The sequence below is a fragment of the Girardinichthys multiradiatus genome, chromosome 11 (assembly GCF_021462225.1).
Source record: "Girardinichthys multiradiatus isolate DD_20200921_A chromosome 11, DD_fGirMul_XY1, whole genome shotgun sequence".
Lineage (NCBI taxonomy): Eukaryota > Metazoa > Chordata > Actinopteri > Cyprinodontiformes > Goodeidae > Girardinichthys > Girardinichthys multiradiatus.
The window spans coordinates 29785180-29810288 of record NC_061804.1 but is presented as its reverse complement, the minus strand read 5'-3'; the positions used below and the strand labels follow the sequence as shown (position 1 = coordinate 29810288).

The 25109-nt window shown below is 38.2% G+C and overlaps 1 protein-coding gene across 3 annotated transcripts in view; it reads left to right on the top strand.

Moving 5' to 3' along the window:
* kcnip1b (Kv channel interacting protein 1 b) overlaps positions 1-23438 on the top strand; it is a 31595-nt gene extending 8157 nt beyond the window's left edge. Inside the window, exons 1-9 of one of the 3 annotated variants that reach the window (XM_047378351.1) lie at positions 11317-11665; positions 13832-13898; positions 19112-19236; positions 19326-19395; positions 19490-19560; positions 20897-21004; positions 21082-21186; positions 21916-21978; positions 22694-23438. In XM_047378351.1, the coding sequence (XP_047234307.1) occupies positions 19135-19236; positions 19326-19395; positions 19490-19560; positions 20897-21004; positions 21082-21186; positions 21916-21978; positions 22694-22741 (567 nt within the window). In that variant the 5' untranslated portion in view covers positions 11317-11665; positions 13832-13898; positions 19112-19134 and the 3' untranslated portion in view covers positions 22742-23438. Of the gene's footprint in view, positions 1-11316; positions 11666-13831; positions 13899-19111; positions 19237-19325; positions 19396-19489; positions 19561-20896; positions 21005-21081; positions 21187-21915; positions 21979-22693 lie in introns of those variants that run through there. The other 2 variants (XM_047378350.1, XM_047378349.1) reach the window with 2 other exon arrangements.
* The last annotated feature ends 1671 nt before the right edge of the window (positions 23439-25109 follow it).

The window sequence follows — 25109 nt, the reverse complement described above, 5'->3', positions numbered from 1 at the left end:
GACGTTTTTTGTATTAAAAACACTTTTCTTTTATTGGTCGGATGAAATATGCTAATTTTGTGAGATAGGAATTTTGGGTTTTCATGAGCTGTATGCCAAAATCATCTGTATTAAGACAATAAAAGACCTAAAATATTTCAGTTAGTGTGCAATGAATCTAAAATATATGAATGTTAAATTTTCATCATGACATTATGGAAAATAATGAACTTTATCACAATATGCTAATATTTTGAGAAGGACCAGTATATACAGAGCTAATTCCAAACCTGGATTTGCATTAAGGAGCTAATCCAAACTGCTGGAAAGGAGTAATTAAATGGAATGGAATCCAAAATAGCTAAGATAAAAAAATAAAAAAAAACGTTTTCAGAAGGATTTCTGTTATTCTGTCCTTTTTGAAAAGTGCAGCATGCACTTGTATTCATGCCATTTGTTGTCAATACTTTGCAGAACCACCTATTGTTACAATTAAAGCTGTAGATCTTGTGGGGTAAGTCTCTACCAACATTAAACTATGTAGAGATTGTATTTCATGGCCACATTTTGAGCTCAGTCAGACTGGAGGAAGACCATCTGTTAACATCTATTTTTAGGTCTTGCCACAGATTTTCAATTAGGGTTTAGGGCTGGACTTTGACCTGGATATACTAACACATAAATATACTTTGATCTAAACCATTCCAAGTGGTTCTGGTTGTATGTTTAGGGTTGTTGTCCTGTTGGAAGGTGAACCTCTGTCCCAGCCTTAAGTCTTTTGCAGCCTCTACAGTGTCTAAGAGGTTTTCTTCTAGTATCGCCCTTTATTTAGCTGCACCCATCCTTCCATCAGCTCAGCAAAACATGGTGGTGCTGCCACCATGTTCAACGGAGATGAGAGTGTGCTCAGGGTGATGTTCAATATTATTTTTTCTCCAAACATAGAACATGTAGGCAATAAAGTTCAATTAGGTATTTTCTAACTAGAGCACCTTCTTTAACCTCTTGGCTTTATCCTCTGTGGATTGTGGCAAACTGCAAGCAAGACATTGCCTTATTATAATCATTCTTTTTGCCACTCTTCTATAAAAGGTGGATTTATGGAATGCATGACCAATAGTTATCCAGACAACAGATTATCCCACCTAAGCGAGCTGTTTATCTCTGCAGCTCCTTCAGAATTGTTCTTGGCAGAACAATTCTGTAAGATCTCCAAATTTCAGGATTTCTGTAACCTAACCCTGCTTTAAACTCTAAACAGCTTAACCCCTGCCTGACTGCTGTGGTTCTTAATGGTCTCTAACGAAACTCGGACCAATCAGCTACATTTCTACCATGATTAAACCACAAACAGGTGGACTAAATTTACTAAGTAGGCGATGTCTGAAGCCAAGTCATGCACCACTTTGTGTTGGTCGATCATATAAAATCCTAATAAATCATAGAAGTCTGTGGTTGTAATGGGACAAGATGTGAAAATAAATTAAGGGGTATGAATACCTTTGCACTGCGAGAGGCACTGCAAGATATTCATAGATGTTTTGTATTAAATCCTTCATGCAGGCTTGAAACGTCATTGCTTTTTATTCAGGCTGTGATCTAATTAGGGCTGATCCTTCTTTCATGACATATTGCACAGAATAAATTTGTCTCATTTTTTTCTGTGGCTGGGTTGTTCCCTCAGAATTTGCCTGCACTCCTTTTAATGTCACACAGCTTCATCTCTGCGGACTGCAAGGGACGAACAACACATGATTACATATGCATGGGAGGAAACAAGAAAATCTGCTTACGTATGCACATTTGCATCCACACATGAATTCTATTCAGTCTTAAGAATTGAAGCCTCCCCTGTTTTGACATCTAGTTTAGCATGTGGTACATGTTAGCATCCTAAAAAAACTTCCATTCATGAACTGTAATCGTCATCTCTTAGTCTTTAAAAAGAAGCACTGCTTCTAGGTTCACCCTTGTGAATATTCATCTTTAGACCTTTAGACACAGCATGCTGAGCTTACCAGAGTTAGGAGCTGAGACTGATGATATGCCTGCAGCCTGAATCTGACTTGGCACACGTTGTTGTTATCTTCCTTGTGATATGTTGTGCTTTGTACCCTTTTGTTTGAAATGTTTTTGCTCGTAGGTGTGGATAGGTTGTACTTCAGTACTATCAATAATTTAAACTACATAATTAATAAAAAGCACTGTCTAAGAACAGGGAAATCTGTTTTTGCCTAGTAAAAAAACCCACAGAGGGCATTTTAAGAGTTTTAAAAATGGAAGCTTAGCATTATTTCAACACTTATGCTCAAAGATCCTGGATTAATTTGGGGATGTGTCTTAGAATGTGCCTTGCTGATAATTAGTAGTGTGTGTTTTAAGTATTTAACGGTTTAACTAGAAAGTCGAACAGTTCTAAAGTTACTGCCAGTTTATTCAGAGCAGTTATATTGAATATTTATGATGAACAAAAAAAAATGTTATGATTGACTTTTCATACACATAGAAAACACATTCCTTCTGCGTTTTAGCACAACGTTAGAGCTTTTTGAAACAAAAGTACTTCTAAGAGTAGTTTGACTGCAGCCTGCTTTTAACTTCTACTTTATTATTATTTTGAGGTAATGTTACGCTCACTTGAGTACAATTTCAGACTCTTCTTCAGTTACTTAACTGAATGAAGACCAAAAATGTTTTAACCAAAAATGCATCAGACAAAGACACATACAGCTCATGTTAAAGTAAGACTTCCTATATGTATAAGACCTTTTTCTAATGTTATTATTAGCTGACCCTGCTGTGCCTTTGGGAGGTCAAGTGATACAATATATAGTAATGATGTAAAGGGCCCACAGCCAGTTATCGTAAATGCTTGATGGCAATTGTCGCTGCCAAGGGTGGGATAACCAGTTATTAGGTTTGTTTTCACACAGGGAGAGGTTGGTTTGGATAGCTTTTTAGGTTGTCTTTGCTATTAAAATTAGTGTGATGATCTGAAACCTTTTTACAGCATTGTTTCCATCTACTACAGTGATGCTCCATGATGCATTGATCTCAAAACATAATCAGAATAACATGCCCTAAAGTATATACCTGTAACACCACGTTTAAGGGTTGTGGATATTTGTAGGGCACTGTGTTGTGTTTGCAACTGGATTAAAGGAATCCAGAGACAGGACTGTTTTTAAGAGGAAAACCATATTCAGGCTTATTTTTGTAAAGCAATAACCTACATTTTTGTGATTAACAATGATAGTAAACTACGTGAATAGGATAATAAGTATTTTTTTATTAACCACTGCAAGAGTATTAGCTATTTTTTCTTTTAATATCTTGATGTGACATCTTTTCCTCCCCTCACCCATGCACCACCTGCCGCATCATGTTCTCACTCCTTGGTTTAGTGAACTAACTTTTGGCAAACATGCTAGTATCTTGGAGAAATACACATTACTTGGCACTGGGACAGCAGTACTAGCCTCAGCAACATTAGATGCTCAAAGCAAATATGAGGTTTTATTGTAATTACTTCGGATAACGTCATAAAAATTAAAAAGACATATATGACAGCCTGTGCTGTGTTCAAAAGAGGGAAAAGAGCCTTATCTTTGTTATACATTATATTTTAAATGCAGCCAACCTGTTCTGTACAGTTTAATGTGTTCTGATCTGTGGTGCATTTTGTGTGACTCAGGTCACATAGGAAACCACTATAGCCTTATGCTGCATCTGTCTCTCACTATTATAATTCACACGTGTTGTCTGAGTGCATAACCTTGCAGCAGGACTCCCATCATCCCACACAGCGGGGACAGACTCAGATGTATCACAAAAACCCATCAACGGTGGGGACTATGTTGACCAAATCTACAGCAGTATTATCAGTCCTTACTCTGTCCACCCCCAGAAAGAATCTTCTTTCATCCTCTCAGTCTCTTTTCGCTTGGCTGTTACAGAAGTGGATTGGAGCTAACATTGTGCAACTTTGCTTTTAATTTTTTACACCACCTCACGACATGCTTTTATGTAACCAACCTCACCAAGATTTATTTTTATCTCTTGGAGTTGTGTCCTCTCCATGTGTGTGTGTTCGAATGGCTTTGTTTCAGAATCTTTACTTTAGCTCTTTCCAAAATCATTGTTTTTTTTCTTATTATTTATGTAGAAAGTTTCTCTTTGTGTATTTATTACATGCACAGAATAGTAATTGTCAGGTTACGTGTAACACTTTTGCATAAGTGTGGTGTTGTGGAATTTTCTTATCAAAGTGGGTAGAAGTTGACTCATAACAAGAGAAAATCCGGACTTTGTCTTTATCAGTTTTATTCAAAGGCATTCAGCGTTTGAATGACTCTGTCACCAAGCAAGTCAGTTGAACAGAGCCCCGATCAACATTTACACACAGTATTTATACCAGAACATGACAGTGTTATCTCAACTGCAAAGAGTCTGTGTTTTATGACCCAAACCCTTCTTAAGTTCAAAAGTGACAAGGTTATCTAGGAACAGACCTAACTGCCCTTCCTGACATTGTCCTAAAGATGGGTCTGAACCATTAAACTTCTGACAATGGCTTTTACAGCTTCTTCCTCTAACACAGATGTTCTGAGGAGTAAAAAAGGTTATACACTGTGAAATGCTTACTGCAAGAATTTCCATCACAGTGGTTTTTTTTCTTTTAGCAGATTTTTGCTCATTTGTGTATTTGATTTAGAGCTGGTTCATGTGCAGTTGGTGGACTCTGTTGCCATCTGTTGTTCATTAACTAGCACTACATCCCAGAAACGATCCAATTTGCATCACTCAGAATTTCACTGAAGCCCTGAAAGGCAAGCAAAAAAAAGTTGTTTGAGAGTAATTATTTGCTTTTGTGATAATTGGTTCTGCTGTACAGACACACTGACCCACATAGAAATACTTGCTGCAGGGGAATTAAGTATTCAGATTTCTGTAAATAAGCCAGAGTGATCTACTAGACAGATGTGTGGAATCTGGATTTTTTGCAGCCTGTCACACTGCAGAGTGATGAGCTGCATGGACACCACACTGCACTCTGGCTCTGTAATCTCTCATGTTTTCTACAATGCATGTGTTCCACATAACAAATCACCAACACCACAGGAGATGAAATATAAAAAACCTGAAGGAAAACAGGACAAGTACAATTTGTTAGATCATGTAGTCAGACCCAGCCCAAGAAACCCTTAGCACAATTTGTGCCGTGTGGCCACAGCACTTATGTCTCTTTTAGTTTTCAGGTTTGATCATTTTTAACAGAACTAGTTTTATTAAGTTAAACAATAGCAAATTCCTTACATCTGTTGGATTTCCCTTTTTGTTCTTTGGGTAAATCGCTAATTCAAGTAATTTTCGGTACAGGAAACACACCCTATTTTCCTAAAAGTGTTCACTTATCTGCCTTGAATTACATATGAACATGAGTGACCTTTTATTTCATAGGGTTTAATATGGATTTAATTTAGCCCTTTACAGCTGTTTTGGGAAGGCTTTCTGCAAGGTTTATGAGTGTGTTTATGGTAATTTCTAACTCCATTAAACGTTTAGGATTATATGCTGAAGACTACGTGTAGTGACAAAATGCACTATCATCATGGTGAAACATGGTGGTGGCAGCCACATGCTGTGGGGCCACTTTTTATTAGCAGTGAGAGGGGAGCTAGTCAGAGTTGGTGGGAAGATGGTAGGAGCTTATACATGGTAGTCCTATAAGAAAACTGTTCGAGACTAAAAAAAACTTTAGATTAGGCAGAGTTTCATCTTCCAGCCATAGACATAAAGCCAGAGCTATAATTTAGATTAAAGCATATTCATGTGCTAAAATATTTTTCAAGTCACAACCACAAAGTTCAATGTATTTTATTAACACTATATAGGATAATGCATAATCACAAAGTGAAAGGAAAATATGCATGTTTTAAATTTATTTTACAAATAACAAATTGAATGATGTGGCATATTCAAACCCGAACAGAAAAAAACACTTTAGAAACACCTTTTATATCTTTAAAGACTTAAATTACATACCACTTTTCATATTGTTATGCACATAATGTTAAAAATAATGTATCCTTTTTACTTCCACTTCACACTAAATGTCTACTTGGTGTTGGCCTTTTACAATAAAAACCTCAATAAGATATAATACATTGAAGTTTGTACTTGAAATATGACAAAATGTGAAACGTTTATGGCTATAAATACTGTTGGAAGGACTGTTTTTCCAAACATTTATGTATTAAGATATTAATTAATTGAAAAAAAGTAAGTTAAACAACTCTTTGCAGTAGAGGTCAGTTCCAAGAGATTTTAAAGTACCATGCTGATTGGAAACAAATTTGCAGTTGTGTTGCATTTTTACACACATGATGCTGAACAGAAACAAAGCTACAAAACAAACTAAAAAAAAAGAAACATCTAATGGCACAATAAAGTAATTTAAAAACAAAGACTTGAAAAAAGAGCCTCTCAAAAAACTTTTTTCTTCTCATGCCTTCTATAATTCTGTTATAAATAGAGAGAAGAGGAAATTTGTTTAAAAATCCATATATTTTATACTCAATCGTCACGCTTCCCTTTTCCCTACCAGAAAGTATAATAAATATTTAGCTGGAAATTCATGGAATGCTGTGCATGTAGTTGTAACTGTTAATAAAGGAGGAGTAAAAGTGAAGCTGCATATTTTATTTTTGAATGACAGAAATGCAGAAGAGGCTATATAGCTTAGAAAATAATGTATGGACAGTAGAAGATACTGTGTGAGAGCTATGCAAAGGGTATATATCTGAATAATGAATACCTTTATATTTAATTCATGAGGGCTTGCTAAGTTTGTACCTCAGTTCCACCTGGGTTTTTAAAGGGATGGCCCCAATAAACCCACTCCTGCAACTAGCAGTAGTTGGTAGTTAGTGTAATCCTATTTCTGCAGAGGAAGAGTGAGAAAATTTTTATTTTAAGCTTTAAATATCAATCTAATAATATTGTTTCTAAAAATGTATCTAGAAACGCTGCACCCCTTGTTACTTTTTACTGATCAACACAAATATGGTTAAACATAACCACACTACTGGAAAAGGTGTGACAGTATTGGAAAAAACTGCACTGCATAAATCTTTTACCAAAAAAAGTTTTTTTTTTTTTCTTTAGGCCATCCCTGTTACACACGTACACCCAAATGCACACAAAAACACACACACACACACACGTGCACTTTCACACAAAGAAACAATGGAGGGATTTAACATTTCCAGCCTGCAGCCTTTAGAATATTTTAACAGTCTTTCATGTTTTCGTTCCACATTGAACCTTTGCTTTCACTTCCCATATTCCAAGCAGCAGCCTTTAAATGTGTCTTAAAATGATGGTGTTTGGGAGTGATATACATATAGAGATATATTGTATAACATAGACCAAACTGTATAACACAAAAATGCTTTTCATACATGGTAGATTAAAATGTGCATGTGGTTGGTAGTATGTCTGGGCCCTGTGATGGACTGCCAGTTTAACCAGGGTGGATTTGTGCAGCTTCAGCCTCCCTGAGCAAAATAAAATGGTTCTGAGAGAATAGCTGGAGGGAAGGTAGCGCCATTGTCTAAACAGAGCAAGAACAATATACTCTGCTATCCATTTAGCTACTGTCTGATATTAATGGAGATTATTATGCAAAAGCCATTAAAATTGTAACATTTTTATTTAAGTGTGTTAATTTGTAATCTTCAATAAAGCTTGGAATGTAACAGCATTAATACCTTTTTAGGCAAAAAAAAGTCTACTTGAATACAATTCAATTGAAGATGCCATCCCAATTCTGACATCTCATTTTATGTGGTGTCCGGCAGAAACCAGTCGAGCTGGCACGTTTTTATGTCTTGTGTTATGAGTGGATATATCGATCAGCGATAACATTATGACTACTAATGTGTAAAGTGAATATCACAGATTTTTTTCATCCTCATGGATCCTGATAATGGGTGGGATTTTTCTTCTTTTTTTTTTTTTTGCTGTGTTAGAAGCTGGAAAATTGGCCAAGCATAATAATTTCAGTGAGTTTTTTCAAGGGCCAAGCTGTGATGCCTAGACACGTGGGTCAGAGCATCTCCAAAACTGCAGCTCTTCTGGGGTTTTCCTAGTCTGTAGCGATAAAAAGTGGTCAAGGGCAGGAACAGTGGTGAACCATAACAGGCTCAGGGTGTTCACTGATGCAGATGAGGATGCAGTAGGGGGACAATCTACTGTAGTTAAAATCGCTCTAGTTAATGTGCTAACAGTGGCACGGTAGTATTAAAACTGCACCACAGAGCATTAGAAAAAGATGGCCTGTCTTGATAAATCACATTCCTGGATGGCTGGATGTGTTTGGTTCTCCTGCTTGGTCCTCCGATGAGACCAGGATGCTCTAAAGGAAGAAAGCAAGCTAGTGGAAGAAGCGTGATGCTTTTTGTAATGTTTTGCTAGAAAACACTGGATCCTGCCAACCGTATGGGTTTTATCTTAAATTTTTTTCAATTGATGTTACTTTTTACTTTTTACATACAATCTACGGAAGCACTGGTGATGACCATGTTCACCCTGTTATGAAAACTGTGATCCGCTGCTAACATCTTGCTGTCAGTAATGGCAGTACTGCTGTCATTGCCAAGGCTGAAACAAATAATCAGATTAATCGTGATTAATCAATTTTTTAAACAATTGTCAACTAATTTAGAAATAGGATAATCGTTAACTGGAGTATACAAGCTCTAAAGCATGCCATTTGCTCAAAGAACAACCCACTCAGAGCAGTAATTAAGTCAAAATTGTACAAAAAATATATTGGTTTTGCATTTAAGATGTAAAACATTCTTTGTCGGTAAATGTGCTCTATCCAGAACTCTTCAAGTGACATAGTTTAAGCTTCACCTGGTTCAAATTCTGTAAAAACTTTCATCTTAAGCACCTTTTGCCATCAAATATTAACCAATTAATTGAAAAATTAATCAATAGATTAATCGATTATCCAAAAAATTGTTAGTTGCAGCCCTACATTGCACTATTAGCCAGCTGGTCATAATGTTATATATGATTTGTGTATATCAATACAGTTAGAGTTAAGATTTGTGAAAGTGTTTGCATTAGATTCAAGTTTTTATTCAGCTTTAGTTAGCTTAACAACACCAATGCCAAAGGCCAGGTTTGCTAACAAGCTAAATGTCTTAAACCTGAGGCAGTTGTTGCCAGTGAATGGCACATTTTAGCTATGGTTGTCAGGCAAAAGATTACCACCTCTAAGAAGATATTCTAAAAGGTTTGTAAGCTTTAATACAAAAAGATTCTTACTTTTGTTTCTTTTAAACAATGAAGAGAAATCCAGATGACTTCCAGATGAAGTCAGTATTCTAGAGCCAGGTAGTACCCAGCAAAGGTGACCTAGTGTTCTGATAGAGGGGGTCCTTTCCATTCATAATGACAAAATGTGTCCTTATTAACCAGATGTTTTTGTTATTGATAAATCTAGGCTTGTGAGGTTATTGTAAACGTAAATAGTGTCATAATCCTGTTTGGGTGTTGGTTTTCCTTTGTGTATGTATTTTGACGATTTGTTTGTTCTTAAGGTCTTGCTTTCCTTAGTTCATTTCTCTGTGCTCATTTTTTGTTGGGTGTTTTCCTTGTTATATCCTTCTTTTGTGTTTTAGTATTCTTTATACATCTAGTATTCTTTATACATCTAGAGGTAGATCCTGTTAGATTTCTGTTAGATACTTCCTTAAGTTTCTTTGTGTTTCTGCTCTGACCTGGCTAATTACTCTCTCTTCTTCAGCTGCTCCAAATCTCCTCTGATTGCTTTCCGGGTTTGCTTGCCATTTCTCCTTCCTTGCCTCAGTATTTATACTCACTGGCTGTTATTGTTCACTGCTGGATTCTCCTGTTTGCTTGTCTGTTACCCTGTCAGTTTCATGCCTGTTGCTCTAATACTGCTCCATGACCTCATTCTCACTGTGAAAGATAAAATTGTAAGTTTTTTCGATGTTTTTATTAAATAACTCATTTTTTTTGTCCAGTCTCTGAATTTAGGTCCTTCAAAAAACCTAATTATGATAAATAGTTAGAACTTGAGTAATTAATTAAATTGTTAAATTATTTGTGTAAAATTATCTTGAAGGGGTCAATTTTGGAGCAGGGAGTTAATTTCAGTATAATTTATTTTATTGAGTATGTACATTTTAAGAATTAAGTTGATATTGACTATCTTATTTGTGTTTTTATTATTAAACTTAAAATGTACATCAATAATTTTTTTTCAAAATTGATACTTTTACATTGTTTTATCTTCCAAGCAATGTTTTATTTACTATCAGTAACAAATTTCTTGGTGAAAAAAAAATGTAAATCTGAGTGGCATATGAATAATTTTGAGTTTAGTACAATTTTATTTCTGAAACAAATACAAAAGGCAGCTTTAAAATTATGATTTCATTTATGAAGGTCAAAGAAATCTCTCAAAACCAGCGTGGCACTAATCCCAAATCTGTGGACTGACAAAAGTAGAATAAAAAGATCATCATACTGACAGTCAAACATGGAGGCGGCAGTGTGATGGTCTGTGGTTGCTTTACTGCTTTAGGACCAGAACGACTTGCCTAATTGATGGAGCCCTGAATTTTGCCCTCTACCAGAAAGTCCTAAAGAAGAATATCTAAAGAATCCTAAAGTAGGATATCTAGAAATCAGTTCACGACCTTAAATATAATATAATATATATAATAATATAATATAATATTTTGTTTTATGATCTGAAACAGTGAAGAATAACAATCCAGTGAATAAAATCCATCTAAAAACAGCTTGCAATCGGTATTAAATTCTAACAATTTATTTAATCAGTGGTAATATGGAATTTCTGAACTTTCTGAATTGTGTACAAAAAAGGTTTTTATGTACTTTTCATGCTTCAAATTAAAAAAGAAAACAAGATTTTTTTTTCAGACTTGATTGATTTACTTCTTAAAAACAACTGTCTACCTGTAATAGTAATTAGTTTTTGAACTTTCAAAAGCATATCAATACAGAAAACACAGTGTATCTACAACCTCATTAGGGTTAACTAAGTGCTCCATAGAGCACAGTGTAAATTTCAGCCAGTATTGAATGGAGGTTTTCATTAATCTCTGGGTTAAGCTTTTGTGCACATGTTTCCAGAGGATACATGGATTACTGTCAGAAAAAAGGACCAGATGGATGAAATTAATTACTAAAAGCAAAAGTGACAGATTTTCACCCACTACCTCGCGCATGTCAGCTGCTGCTATCGGGAGTTCATCGCTTTACAGTAATGCGAGGGCATGAAGATGCAGGCAGCTTGAGAAAAAAACATTAAAAGAGGGAGGAGGGGGTAAAAGCCTGACAGATGAGTGGAGTGAAGCACAGCACAGAGGGAGTGGCGCAGAACGGCAAGAGAGTCCGCTCAAACCAGAGACAGAAGTGGAGAAGACGTGTGAGTGGGGTAAAAACCCTGAGAGAAAGCAGACCTGTGGAGGAGGACAGATACAGGACGGCAAGCTGATAAAATATAGTGGACTGGTAACTCTGAGGGGGCTGTTTGACCAAGCTGGTTTCCAAAGTGACAACATGGGAGCAGTGGTGGGCACTTTGACCATGCAAACCAAACAGAGGAGACTATCAAGAGGTACGTCAAGACTTGTCAACAGATGACAGCATCTAAAAACACTCTAAGATAACCAAAAGTAATTTAGGCATGTGGGTTTGATGTATTTTTGCTTTGATTGTCATAGAACTGGACATAGTTGTCAGTCAGAAAAATTGCTTATAAATATTTATGTGAAAATTGTAAACACTTTAATTCAGTTTAATTTTTTGCACGGAAAAGCACAATTAAAATGGTTGTTCATTTATAGAAATAGGTATAGTCACAGAGTAACACTGGCTGCAGAAGTGTAATGGTTGAAATGACAAGTCTTTGACTGATGTAGAGTTGTGGTAATGACGGTGCTGATGAGACTACAGGATGCCTAGATGTCCTTGATAATCACACCCCCCCTCCCCAAAAACTGTCATTCTGTGTGTGTTCCTGCCAGTCAAACGTGTCAGCGAGTGTGTGCAAGTGAATGAGAAAGACGCAGCGAAGCAAATGTGGGTTCAGGCGTGCAAATTAACAGGCAGCTCACATATCATACCTCTCCCCGGCCTTATGCTTGAGAAGCCAGTTGTCATGGAGACTGGGTTGTAAAAAGGCACAAAGGAGAGTGCAAACACACAAGCTAGCACCAATAATAATGTTCACTGCACTGATCGAGGTTAAAATATGTAGGATTAAAGGGGCATTAAGACAAAAAACAAATGTAAGACCCCACATGAAGAGGGTTTTGGTTTATGAAGCCATTCTTCTTGATTTGAGACACTTCCAAGAACCTTTAACCACACCAGGTCATCTCATTTTCTTTTTGCTTCTCTGATTAAAGTAGTCAAATTAAAAAAGTGTGTCGTGCTAGTTATACTGAGTTTCAGGAGATAAGATTAGACAGATAAGACGTCACTCCCCAGAGGAGAAAAGGCTAATGCCAGCAAAGGAAACAGGGCACAGACGGATGTTTGTCTCACTTGACATGAATAAAGCCAGTCTACATTAGGTCCAACTGGTGGATACATCTGTGGTATTAAGTTTGCCAGGAATCAGAAAACAAGTTTGGAAAAATGAGCTGTGGATTGTCTGGACAGATAATTTGGAACAGAACATTTGACACATATTTAAAGAAAATATTTGACTGATTTAAAGGACATACAGTACATGATTTTTTCAACTTTTTCTTTTCTACTCTACTCACAATCCTAACATTCATTCTAATGTCAAACATTCATTTTAATGCCAAAAATGGAGAAATATGCAAAAATATGTAGATGAAAAAAAGGGAACTAAAGGCAGCCGAGAACACATCTGAAAGTTACCAACAAATAATAATGTGAAGTTTATCAGTGCATGGCTACCTACTATTGCTACCCAACACAAAAGTAGTAATAGCTTGCTGCTTATGTGTGAGCTCATAAAGCAGAGATTTATACTGTGATTTATCCAGGGTGGGAGGGGGGAGTCAGGAGATTAGTCAGAAGGGCAGTAGGTTGGAGACTTAATTGACCGACAAACGACCCAGAAATGAAACAGCTCTCTGTGACAATCTTAGTTTACCTGTAATTTACAACAGAAACGCTAAATAGTGGCAACATTTAGGTTGGAAATTGCCGTTTTTGTAGCTTTATAAAATTGTTAATGATGTCCATAGGCATTATCAATCTAATTTAACCAAACAACTGTAAGACCAGTATGATCTACATTATATTATCACACCACTTGGTGCTTGTGCAAGTCTCACCTTTGTCTATGTAATTGATACGTTTTATTCCTGAGGGATTTGCTATAGCACAATAATGTAGCTGTCAAAACATTATTCTGAAGAGACCCTCAGTGAGGCCACTGAAACTCTATAAGTCCATGAACAGTTTGGCCCTAAAAACTCACTTCAAGCTAATGCTATCCAAGTGAAGGTTGGAAAGGAAGTCAAAATGCTGACATACAAGCAGACAACCACTCAGACAAGTAGGAAAAAAAAAACTGGTGAGCTAACTATTGTGTGTAAACATAGAGGAGAAACGTTTAGGGAGAGATCTGCAGTCTTCAGCAGATGTTTTCTACTGACAGATGACAAACAAAAAACATAATACCTCAAAATCTACATGCTAACAAACACATGTAACCGCTTCAGTAGTCTGGCTGCTGACTCCCTACTCAAGCTATCTGTGCTAGCTAATAAACAAACTCTGTTGTGTCCTTTTGCCTCAGCTATAAACAGGTCCCTAGTTTCATAATCCTGGAGCACAGTTTCCAGTGGAGAGCTTGTTTTTTGAAGGTGAGAAGAAATTCCCGCTTACATCCAATTGTTACATCTAACAATTACATCTAATTGTTCTTACTTTGAAGCTTTTACAGTGGCTGCTTTCAGTCTGTGTTTGGTTCAGTCTAGCATTAAAGACAAGATGGTGGTTTAGTTCAGGCACTCATGATAAGTTAGGGTGGGGTAAACATGATCAGGTTTTTAACAGACACTCTTAACATCTACTGTATACACAGATCTTTTGCCTTTGCCTTTTTGCAGATTACAAATCTATATCCTTTGAAAAAGCTAAATTTGCTGAACAACTGTATCTCAATCTGATATACAGGGGTTGGACAATGAAACTGAAACACCTGGTTTTAGACCACAATAATTTATTAGTATGGTGTAGGGCCTCCTTTTGCGGCCAATACAGCATCAATTCATCTTGGGAATGACATATACAAGTCCTGCACAGTGGTCAGAGGGATTTTAAGCCATTCTTCTATCTATCTATCTATCTATCTATCTATCTATCTATCTATCTATCTATCTATCTATCTATCTATCTATCTATCTATCTATCTATCTATCTATCTATCTATCTATCTATCTATCTATCTATCTATCTATCTATCTATCTATCTATCTATCTATCTATCTATCTATCTATCTATCTATCTATCTATCTATCTATCTATCTATCTATCTATCTATCTATAAATATACAGGGGTTGGACAATGAAACTGAAACACCTGGTTTTAGACCACAATAATTTATTAGTATGGTGTAGGGCCTCCTTTTGTGGCCAATACAGCGTCAATTCGTCTTGGGAATGACATATACAAGTCCTACACAGTGGTCAGAGGGATTTTAAGCCATTCTTCTTGCAGGATAGTGGCCAGGTCACTACGTGATACTGGTGGAGGAAAACGTTTCCTGACTCGCTCCTCCAAAACACCCCAAAGTGGCTCAATAATATTTATATCTGGTGACTGGGCAGGCCATGGGAGATGTTCAACTTCACTTTCATGTTCATCAAACCAATCTTTCACCAGTCTTGCTGTGTGTATTGGTGCATTGTCATCCTGATACACGGCACCGCCTTCAGGATACAATGTTTGAACCATTGGATGCACATGGTCCTCAAGAATGGTTCGGTAGTCCTTGGCCCATCTAGCACAAGTATTGGGCCAAGGGAATGCCATGATATGGCAGCCCAAACCATCACAGATCCACCTCCATGCTTCACTCGGCATGCAACAGTCTGGGTGGTACGCTTCTTTGGGGCTTCTCCACACCGTAACTCTCCCGGATGTGGGGAAAACAGTAAAGGTGGACTCATCAGAGAACAATACATGTTTCACATTGTCCACAGCCCAAGATCTGCGCTCCTTGCACCATTGAAACCGACGTTTGGCATTGGCATGAGTGACCAAAGGTTTGGCTATAGCAGCCCAGCCGTGTATATTGACCCTGTGGAGCTCCCAACGGACAGTTCTGGTGGAAACAGGAGAGTTGAGGTGCACATTTAATTCTGCCGTGATTTGGGCAGCCGTGGTTTTATGTTTTTTGGATACAATCCGGGTTAGCACCAGAACATCCCTTTCAGACAGCTTCCTCTTGCGTCCACAGCTAATCCTGTTGGATGTGGTTCGTCCTTCTTGGTGGTAAGCTGACATTACCCTGGATACCGTGGCTCTTGATACATCACAAAGACTTGCTGTCTTGGTCACAGATGCGCCAGCAAGACATGCACCAACAATTTGTCCTCTTTTGAACTCTGGTATGTCACCCATAATGTTGTATTTTGAGCTAAACTGTGCTCTTACCCTGCTAATTGAACCTTCACACTCTGCTCTTACTGGTGTAATGTGCAATCAATGAAGACTGGCTACCAGACTGGTCCAATTTAGCCATGAAACCTCCCGCACTAAAAGGACCGGTGTTTCAGTTTCATTGTCCAACCCCTGTACGTGAAATACAGTCTTATGAAAAATAGCTCCGTTATAGCTTACTATTACTGTATTACTGTACTTTGTTCTTTTAGCATTTTATCTTTCCTCATAGTATTTTGAGGGCTCAAAGTCTGTCATCACTTTTTGGTTGAATTCTATATACCTATACGCTTACCCCAAGATTTTGTGTGTCCCCTTTGCACTCTTATTTAAAGGCCTTTTAATGGAAACAGATGCAACATGGTTTTGGTGGAGTTTCAATATGCCAATTTATGTAGCTCAGAGCTCTATTCTGACAAATGTTGCACATCAGAATACATTAAACCAGTGGGGACCACGTTTTGGCACCAAAGGCCAAAATCAGCAAGTTGGAAGCACTCCAGGCCCAGAATTTAGTTTACAATTAAAAACTCAAAAATAATTCTGTTATGAATTCTTTATTCTTTCTGCCCAGCAATCAATTAAACATGTAATATTTTAATGAAACAATGTAGAACAGAACAAACTATTGTAGGTCCAAAAACAGTCTCAGATGTTTGCCTTAATAAAATAAAGGTGTGCAGTTTCCAAACTTTTTAGGTCAAATGTTTTCTATTTTGCCAAAGTAATTTTGTTTGATCATGTAATACACTAATCCTGAAATGTTTGTCTCTTTCTGACTCAGATATGATGACTAAACCTAAATAATTTTTGTACTGTTCTGGAAAAATGTGCTGCCATGCTGAAATGTCAGCAGGGCTTTCCACTAACAACATGACAGAGTTGATATCCACCTTTAATTACCTTCATCTTGCCAGCATACATCACTTCCTTCTCAGTGGATGCTGATGAGGCTTTATGTGCCAAGCAGCTGTTGCACTATTAATATAAAAAAATAGATTCCCTTCTTGCAAATCGACACAGTTAATGTTGGTAAAATTTTACCCTGATCTCTGCTTGCATTTTATAAAAATAAGCAGTAAAGCCTTATAAGAATATGATGATTTTATCTGGTTAGAGTTAGAGTTTTACATGCCCCTCTGGGCACCATTTTTCTGAAATCATTGCCTTAATGTTTGTTCTTTGATAAATCTATTTACTCGTATGCAAGTCACTATGTTTTCTGTTTTGATGGGTAGTTCTCCCTGACTCCTCATCTTTTATCCCTTACCCTCCGCCTGTCTCCTCTACCAATACAGTGCTTTAGCCACCCTCTAATCAGCACCTCTGTCTGTTTCCTCTTCACACCCCTATTACATCTCATCTGTTTCATGTGCCATAAACCAAAGCACCCCTGACAGTGGGTGCATCGACACCCATGTTGTTTTGTTATGTTGTGATATCGCACAGTCAGTCATAATAAACGCAAATGTGCAAGCTGCAATGAAATTCAATTCAATTCAATTCAAAGATACTTTATTGATCCCCGAGGGGAAATTAGAATTCCAGTACAACCCATCCAAGGGGGGGACGGGTCACTGAGGCTTTACTGCCCACTCACAGGCGCTGCCTTTAATGCAATCTCTATGACAACAAGAAGCTCTAGGATGCTGTCGCTGGAGCTGTGGATAACATGGAGGGACTGTTGCATCATCATAGGTTCATATAGAAAGTTTTAGGCACATTTTTAGTGGGGAAAAAAAACCCACATTAAAAGGGATGGGTTGTTTTTACTAAATCACTAAATCACATTTACTAAGCCACATAATTATTGACACACCTATTTATTGTTAAAACTTTGTACAACCCTTCTTTTCTGAATAACTTAACACTTAGTTCTCTACTCTAACAGAGTTGTGGATCATTTCTCATGAACTCTTCTCTCCTCAGCTGAAAAGTTTTAATAGCATTTAAGTTGGGAGAGTAAGATGGCCATGGAATATGGTTGGGTTTTTGTCAAGTGAATTACTTCTGTATTTATCTGGCCATATATTTGGTTCATTATAGAATGAATATCACATGAATATTATCACTTGTCTAAAAGTCCCACCTACAACCATTTTTCAAATTTCTAACAGATTATAAAAGATTTTTTTTTTAAATCTCCTGGTATTTATAGTTCCTTGATGCAGTTCACTCTAATAAGGCCTGGTGGCTAATGAGCTTCTGGAAGAGAAGCAAGCCCACAGCATCATAGATCCTTCACCAATGTTAACAGTAGGAATGATGTGCTTTTCTTTAATCCACCCTTTCTTTTATGCCAGACCTACTGTACCTAGCATTATACCATAAATCTATGTCACATTCTCATCTGATCAAATCAAATCACACAGTTCCATTTAAAGATCCAGCAGTGTTTAGCCAACTTTAGCATTTAGAAAAAAGGCTTTTTCCTGGCATGCCTTCCAAACAGCTCCCTAGCTGGTAGATGTGGCATTGAATTGTTGTTTTGGAGACTAGGTGGCCCCACAATTCCACAGCTTGCTGTAGTTCTCTAACAGATAGCCTGGATATTGTTTTACTATTATGCTCACTGTGTCTGTTGGAAAGAAAAACTTGGACTGGTCCAGTCTTTTTTGTCAGAGTTCCAGTTGTTGTAAACTTCTTAATAATTGCTCTGACTGTAGATGTGACCCAGTTTTTATGAAGATCCAAAAATATGCATGTTAGTTTTGGCCCAGTTTAAAGTTGATTTACTGTGCGTGTAGGCTATAAAAAAAATATGGTAGTTGTTGATTCAACAACATCTAATATTGCTTTGTTTTTGCACTGTGAAAACACAATCTCTATGACTAGATTTTATTTCCTCACCATTTTCTCAGTGGATCTGCGTCTGCCATTGAGTGTTTTCTTTGGGATATTTGCTTGTGTTTGTGAACTCATCTGAGATATGGGATTCTCCAACACCTGGAACTTTGGCTGTGAGCGCTGACCCCTATCCAGAGAGTGGGACAGTAACAAACAGGACCCCACAGCACATGCATCTCCTCACATCATTAACCACCATCCATCTCCGGCATACCCGATACTGAGCATTATGTTCCCATTAATAAAACGCTTCAGCTCCTGTGGGGGCAACCTGAATTTTTATGGGCAAGCAGCTCTTGTCAAATCCGTCTTCTTCTTCATTGTGTCTTCGTCTTTGCTGTTTTTCTCCCTGTTCTGCTTCGCTCCACCTCCGTGAGCATGCTTTTCTGCAGCCTAATCAGAATTCAAATTTTTTTCTGCTAACTTCACATTCTCAAACTTTGCTGATGTTGTGTGTCTGACCGTTTTCATGTTCCTCAGAGGGCCATATGTTAAACAAGCAGGGCGCCGGTTTTGAGTGTAATTTATGTGTCTTTGAGTTTTTTTTCTTCCCTTTCCTGCAGATAAAGCTGATGATGAGCTTGAGATGACCATGGTGTGTCACAGGCCGGAGGGTCTCGAGCAACTGGAAGCCCAAACTAACTTCACCAAGCAGGAGCTGCAGATCCTCTATCGTGGCTTTAAGAATGTATTTGCACATTGTCAGATCACTTTTCCGTGCTACATAATGTATTCTTCCAACAAAAAGCCATTTATTGAATGTAATTTTTCTCAAAGGAAAGTCCCAGTGGAGTCGTAAATGAGGAGACCTTCAAACACATTTATGCACAGTTTTTTCCTCATGGAGGTAAGGAATTGATGGTTACTGTTTTCATTCATTATTCTGTGTTGCTTTTTATATACTGGGTGTTTAAGCATTGATTATGTTGTTGTTGTTGCAGATGCAAGCATGTACGCTCATTATCTTTTCAACGCTTTTGACACTACAAACAATGGCTCCATTAAATTCAAGGTAAACCTGAACTGCAAGTAGTTATAAAACAGACCCATGTCCTTTTGTTATACAAACTGAACTCTTAATCAGGACAGAAATCATCCTTGAATGACAGTTTACTTTCAACGAGTCAACAGGATACAGTAAACTATCCTGACTAACAGCACGTTCTACTACCAAATCTACAACGAGCATAAGCTCTTTAACAACATGACACAAGTTAAAATCAGGCAGGCAGAAGGACCCTCAGCACCTTCTTCCTTGAGGTTTGACCACAGCCAATAAGAGGGAAGCTGAGGTGGTGCCGCTGTTCCAGAAGCCACCCCCTTTGTTTTAGCATTTTCAGATGCATGTTGAGTCCGAAAAGACAATAAAGCCACCAAAAAGTGAAAAAGAAGGCAGAAATCGGTTGGCGAATGTTAGATCTGTTTACAAATTAAAAGAATACAAAAATAAATACATATGTTTTAAGTGAAACTTTTGTAAATATACTGGTGAGGGAATGAATACAAAAAAAAAGTTAAAGAGGTGAGAAAAAAATACATTAATAAATTCACTTCTGTCAAAAAGTTTGTGAAATTAAAATATCAGTTTATGTTTAATTTTTTGATCAGTTATTGAAAACTACTTTTGTTATTTTGTTGCAATTAATGGCATTTGTCAAACTATATATTGGGCAAGTAATTCATTAATTAAGCTTTTTATTTATTTCTGAATGTATTCTTAATTATGGCTGGATTAATAATTATAGCTTGAGGACATTGCAAATGTATGCATATATGAGTTTTAAACTTCCTGAAATTCTAGTGCACCCTAGTGTTGGATGTTTGCCAAATTGGGTAGACTCCTTTACCACTTTTGACTTCATCTCTATAAACAGTATGCAAATCTTTCAGCTACTCCTGTCTAAATAATAGGAGGAAATGTTGCTTGATGATTTTTATAATTTAGCTAAATTATACAGAAAAGGCAACCTTTTAAAGGAATATTATCCAACATATCTTTTCATAGAAAGTTTTTGTACAGATAACTTATGCTTAAGGAGTTATTGATCAATCAACCTTAATAACAGCACCACCTGCTGATGGATTTGTGATTTTTTTGTTTTAGCAGGGCACTTGAGTTCCAAGGGAAGGATCCACTTGTTTTCCAGCTGCAATATACATTTTATCACAGAACTCTAAAATCAAAAATGGAGCAATTACTATTGGATTCCATGCTCCAATGGATCCAGAAAACGCTGCTGCTTAGTAGGCACATTATCTGGGCTTGAACCCCAAATAAAACCTGTGAAAATAAATCTTTCGTGGTGTCTGGAGCATTTATGCTGAGTTTCCGTTGTTTTTGCTGGCAGGACTTTGTGATGGGCTTATCCCTTCTGCTGAGGGGGACCCTGAGGGAAAAGCTGGAGTGGACATTTCATCTTTACGACATCAACAGAGATGGATACATAAACAGGGAGGTGAGATTTATCTGTTACACTTTAAACAATGTGTCTATTGTTACATTTTGTTTCCAACATGAACTGTGCTCATGCAGGAAATGACAGAGATTGTAAGGGCCATTTATGACATGATGGGCAAGTACACCTACCCCGTGTTAAAGGGAGATGTCCCACAGCAGCACGTGGATGCCTTTTTTCAGGTATGTTTCACACAGCATCTTAAGCTGGTGCATTTAGACAGCTTTGATAGTGAAAGTATGTAGAAACATTTGGTTGGAAAATGGTAAAATCCATCAGATTAATAACATAGGAGAGACATATTGTTTACTATGTGGGTGATGTTAGACCGACTGAACAAATCCAGACTTTTAGCTAAAACTGACTATTTCAGATGAGCAAAACAAAACCCAATAGTTATAAACTTTTTCTAGTACACTTTTAGCCATTATAGACTGGCTGTAGAAAGACTGATTGGAATGGCTGAAGTGTTTTGTTTTTTTTTTGTGGGCAAAAGCAAAGCTCATTTCAATATCTTTATTTCGACTAATGTTATATAAATCAGCTGATCTAAAAAACATTTGCATATCTTTTGAGGACTGAATATGGCTCAGATCTACGTTGAAAAAGAGAAATAACTTGTTAGCCTCAAACAGCCATGAGACATTAATGGAAATCCAGTGTTCTAGAGGGAGGAATTTATTCAATATACCTCTTTTTAAACTGCTTATTCAACATAATTTTAGGATGAGATCTGTACAGAGTTATTTTTTTATTTATTTTTTTGACAGTGGTCCAAACTGCTGCATTGCAGAGACAAGTTTATTCTTAGCATTTTGTTGTAATGTTACAGTGTTTTGTACAGTTATTTTACGTAAGCGAACATTATTGCAACCCTAAATTACCACAAATTACACTTTATTTCCCTACAGAAAATGGATAAGAACAAAGATGGAGTGGTGACTTTGGAAGAGTTTATTGTAGCCTGCCAAGAGGTACGTATTGTCTGACATCTGTGTGGTGCATATCCAAAAACACACAAAAAAAGGTATCATTCCAAATATGGTTATCTGGTCTTATTAGTTCAAATTTGTATTCTTCTGATAGTCATATATGCAGCCCAGTTTAAATGTCTAAATACACAGCTTTAAAGTTTGTGATCTCTTTTAGAAAATTCATGAATTTTTGCATTACAGAAAACATAATCGGTTTATCAGGAGTTCTGCAATTGCTGTTATAAATGTCCCTGTTATAAATGACCCAGTTCTGAAATGCTTCAGTGCTTTTTTTGTGTCATAGATCCAATATTTTGTAGGGCCAATTAGTTTGTCTACATTTTCTGCTAATGTTTAAAATCCTGAAAAAAAGACAGAAAGTACACTTAAGAAACTGACATTTAACATTTTTCTCTTGAATTTATAAGTAGAATTGCCTTAAAATTTCATGTTTGGTATTGGGACAGAGGCTGCTTGTCATGTGTATGCATACGTTGGAAAAATTAACCGGAATCAGCTATAAAAGTTAGAGATTTTTCTCAAAAACACCATCAAAAAAGAAACTTTGTCTGGATCTATCACAAAAACATTAATGTAAAGTTCAAAGAATGAAAACTTTTTATCATGTGAAAACTTTTTATCAGATGGATTACTGACAAATATTTCTGGAACAGAAAAGACTAAAGCAATCAATCCACCTTCTATCTCCCTGCAGGATGAAAACATGATGAGGTCCATGCAGCTGTTTGAAAACGTGATGTAGGACAAGTCGAAATAAAGAAGACAAAAACATGGCAAACCAGAGGGCTTTGTGTGAGTGAGTGAGTGAGTGAATGTGTGTGTGTGTGCTTGGGGGGGGGGGGTGAACATGTCCAGTACATCCAGTCTCTCCTCCTGTTCCTGCTCTCACCAGCTGAGCTCTGGATACAGCCAGAGCTTCCTGTGATGACACTAATGAAGGGACTGGAGTGGAATGCCCTCAGCCTTCCTGCCGAGTTTGGCCACACAGCAACATGATTAACGTGACAGGCGTTGAGCTCCGTCACAAAGATTGGCCTTTTATAGATCCAGATGCTCTGACATTTCAAGGATGCCTGTGACCTTCGAAGAAACATGCATTCCAGAGGTGGACCTGTTTATGTTTGTGCCATGTGTCATTTGTTCATTTCAACCTAAATGTACCTGCATGTGTTTGAAAAAACGTTTTACTTCCCTATATTTGCTTGATTTCTCCTGGAAAATTGGCCATAAGGACAGCTGCATTTATTGACTCATATATCCAGTGGTTCAACTGATTTAAAATGCCATTTGTACGTTTTTTGGATTCAGTGACCTTTGTACATTTGTGTTAACTCGACTGCTGCTCAGAAGTCTGTCCTATGCTTGTTGTTCATCTGTGTAATGCCTGTATTAGAGAGTTCAAACATTTTAAGGCTGTAAATTATATAGATCTCACACGCTGAGGGTGTCAGTGTGCCTAACTTTGATACTTCCAAAGACTCGTACTCGTACTTGTCGTCTTCCGCTTATCCGGGACCGGGTCGCGGGGGCAGCAGACTCAGCAGAGACGCCCAGACGTCCCTCTCTCCAGACACCTCCTCCAGTTCCTCCAGGGGGACCCCAAGGCGTTCCCAGGCCAGCCGAGAGACATAGTCCCTCCAGCGTGTCCTGGGCCGTCCCCTGGGCCTCCTCCCGGTGGGACGTGCCTGGAACACCTCCCGAGGAAGGCGTCCAGGAGGCATCCGGTATAGATGCCCGAGCCACCTCAACTGGCTACTCTCGATGTGGAGGAGCAGGGGCACTACTCCGAGCCCCTCCCTTATGGCCGAGCTCCTCACCCTATCTCTAAGGGAGTGCCCGGCCACCCTACGGAGGAAGTTCATTTCAGCCGCTTGTATCCGGGATCTCGTTCTTTCGGTCATGACCCAAAGTTCATGGCCATAGGTGAGGGTAGGAACGTAGACCGACCGGTAAATTGAGAGATTTGCTTTTCGTCTCAGCTCTCTCTTCACCACAACGGACCGGCACAGCGCCCCCATTACTGTGGCAGCCGCACCGATCCGTCTGTCGATCTCCCACTCCATTCTTCCCTCACTCATGAACAAGACCCCGAGATACTTAAACTCCTCCAATTGAGGCAGGAACTCCCCTCCAACCTGAAGAGGACAAGCCACCCTTTTCCGGTCGAGTACCATGGCCTCGGACGTGGAGGAGCTGATCTCATCCACCCCCGAAGCCTTGCCACCGCGGAGCTTTTTAACCACCTCTGTGACTTCAGCCTGGGTGATGAAAGAGTCCAACCCCGAGTCCCCAGCCTCTGTTTCCACCACGGAATGCGTGATGGCAGGATTGAGGAGATCCGCGAAGTACTCCTTCCACCGCCCGATAATGTCCTCAGTCGAGGTCAGCAACCTCCCACCCCCACTATAAACAGTGTTGGCGAAGCACTGCTTCCCCCTCCTGAGGCGCCGGACGGTTTGCCAGAATCGCTTCGAGGCCAACCGGTAGTCCTTCTCCATGGCCTCACCGAACTCCTCCCAGGCCCGAGTTTTTGCCTCTGCCACAGCCCGGGCCGCAGCAGGCTTGGCCTCACGGTACCCATCAGCCGCCTCAGGAGTCCCACAAGCCAACCACAGCCGATAGGACTCCTTCTTCAGCTTGACAGCATCCCTTACTGCCGGTGTCCACCACCGGGTTCTGGGATTCTTGAACCGCTCTTTGTCTGACCCATCACCTAGAGCCTGTTTGCCATGGGAGACCCTACCAGGGGCATTTAGGCCCCAGAAAACATAGCCTCTAGAATCATTTGAGCACTCAAACCCCTCCACCACATTAAGGTGGCGGTTCAACTTCCAAAGACTTATTGTCATAAAATGTAAAATTATTTTAATTAGTAGTATTATTGTTAGGTCCTGTCAAAACAAAACAAAAATAAGAGAGATATACATATCTATCTACATGACAGACAGACAGACAGATCTGTGATAAAGGGTCATAAACAGTTAATATTTCACCTGCTGTAGGTAACTCTTTTGGCATCTTTAAGAATAAATCTTTATGAATATTTCTCCCAAGACTAAAGCTGAATGCTAGTTGTATAGCAATCTTTATTTAGTATATATCCAGATTAG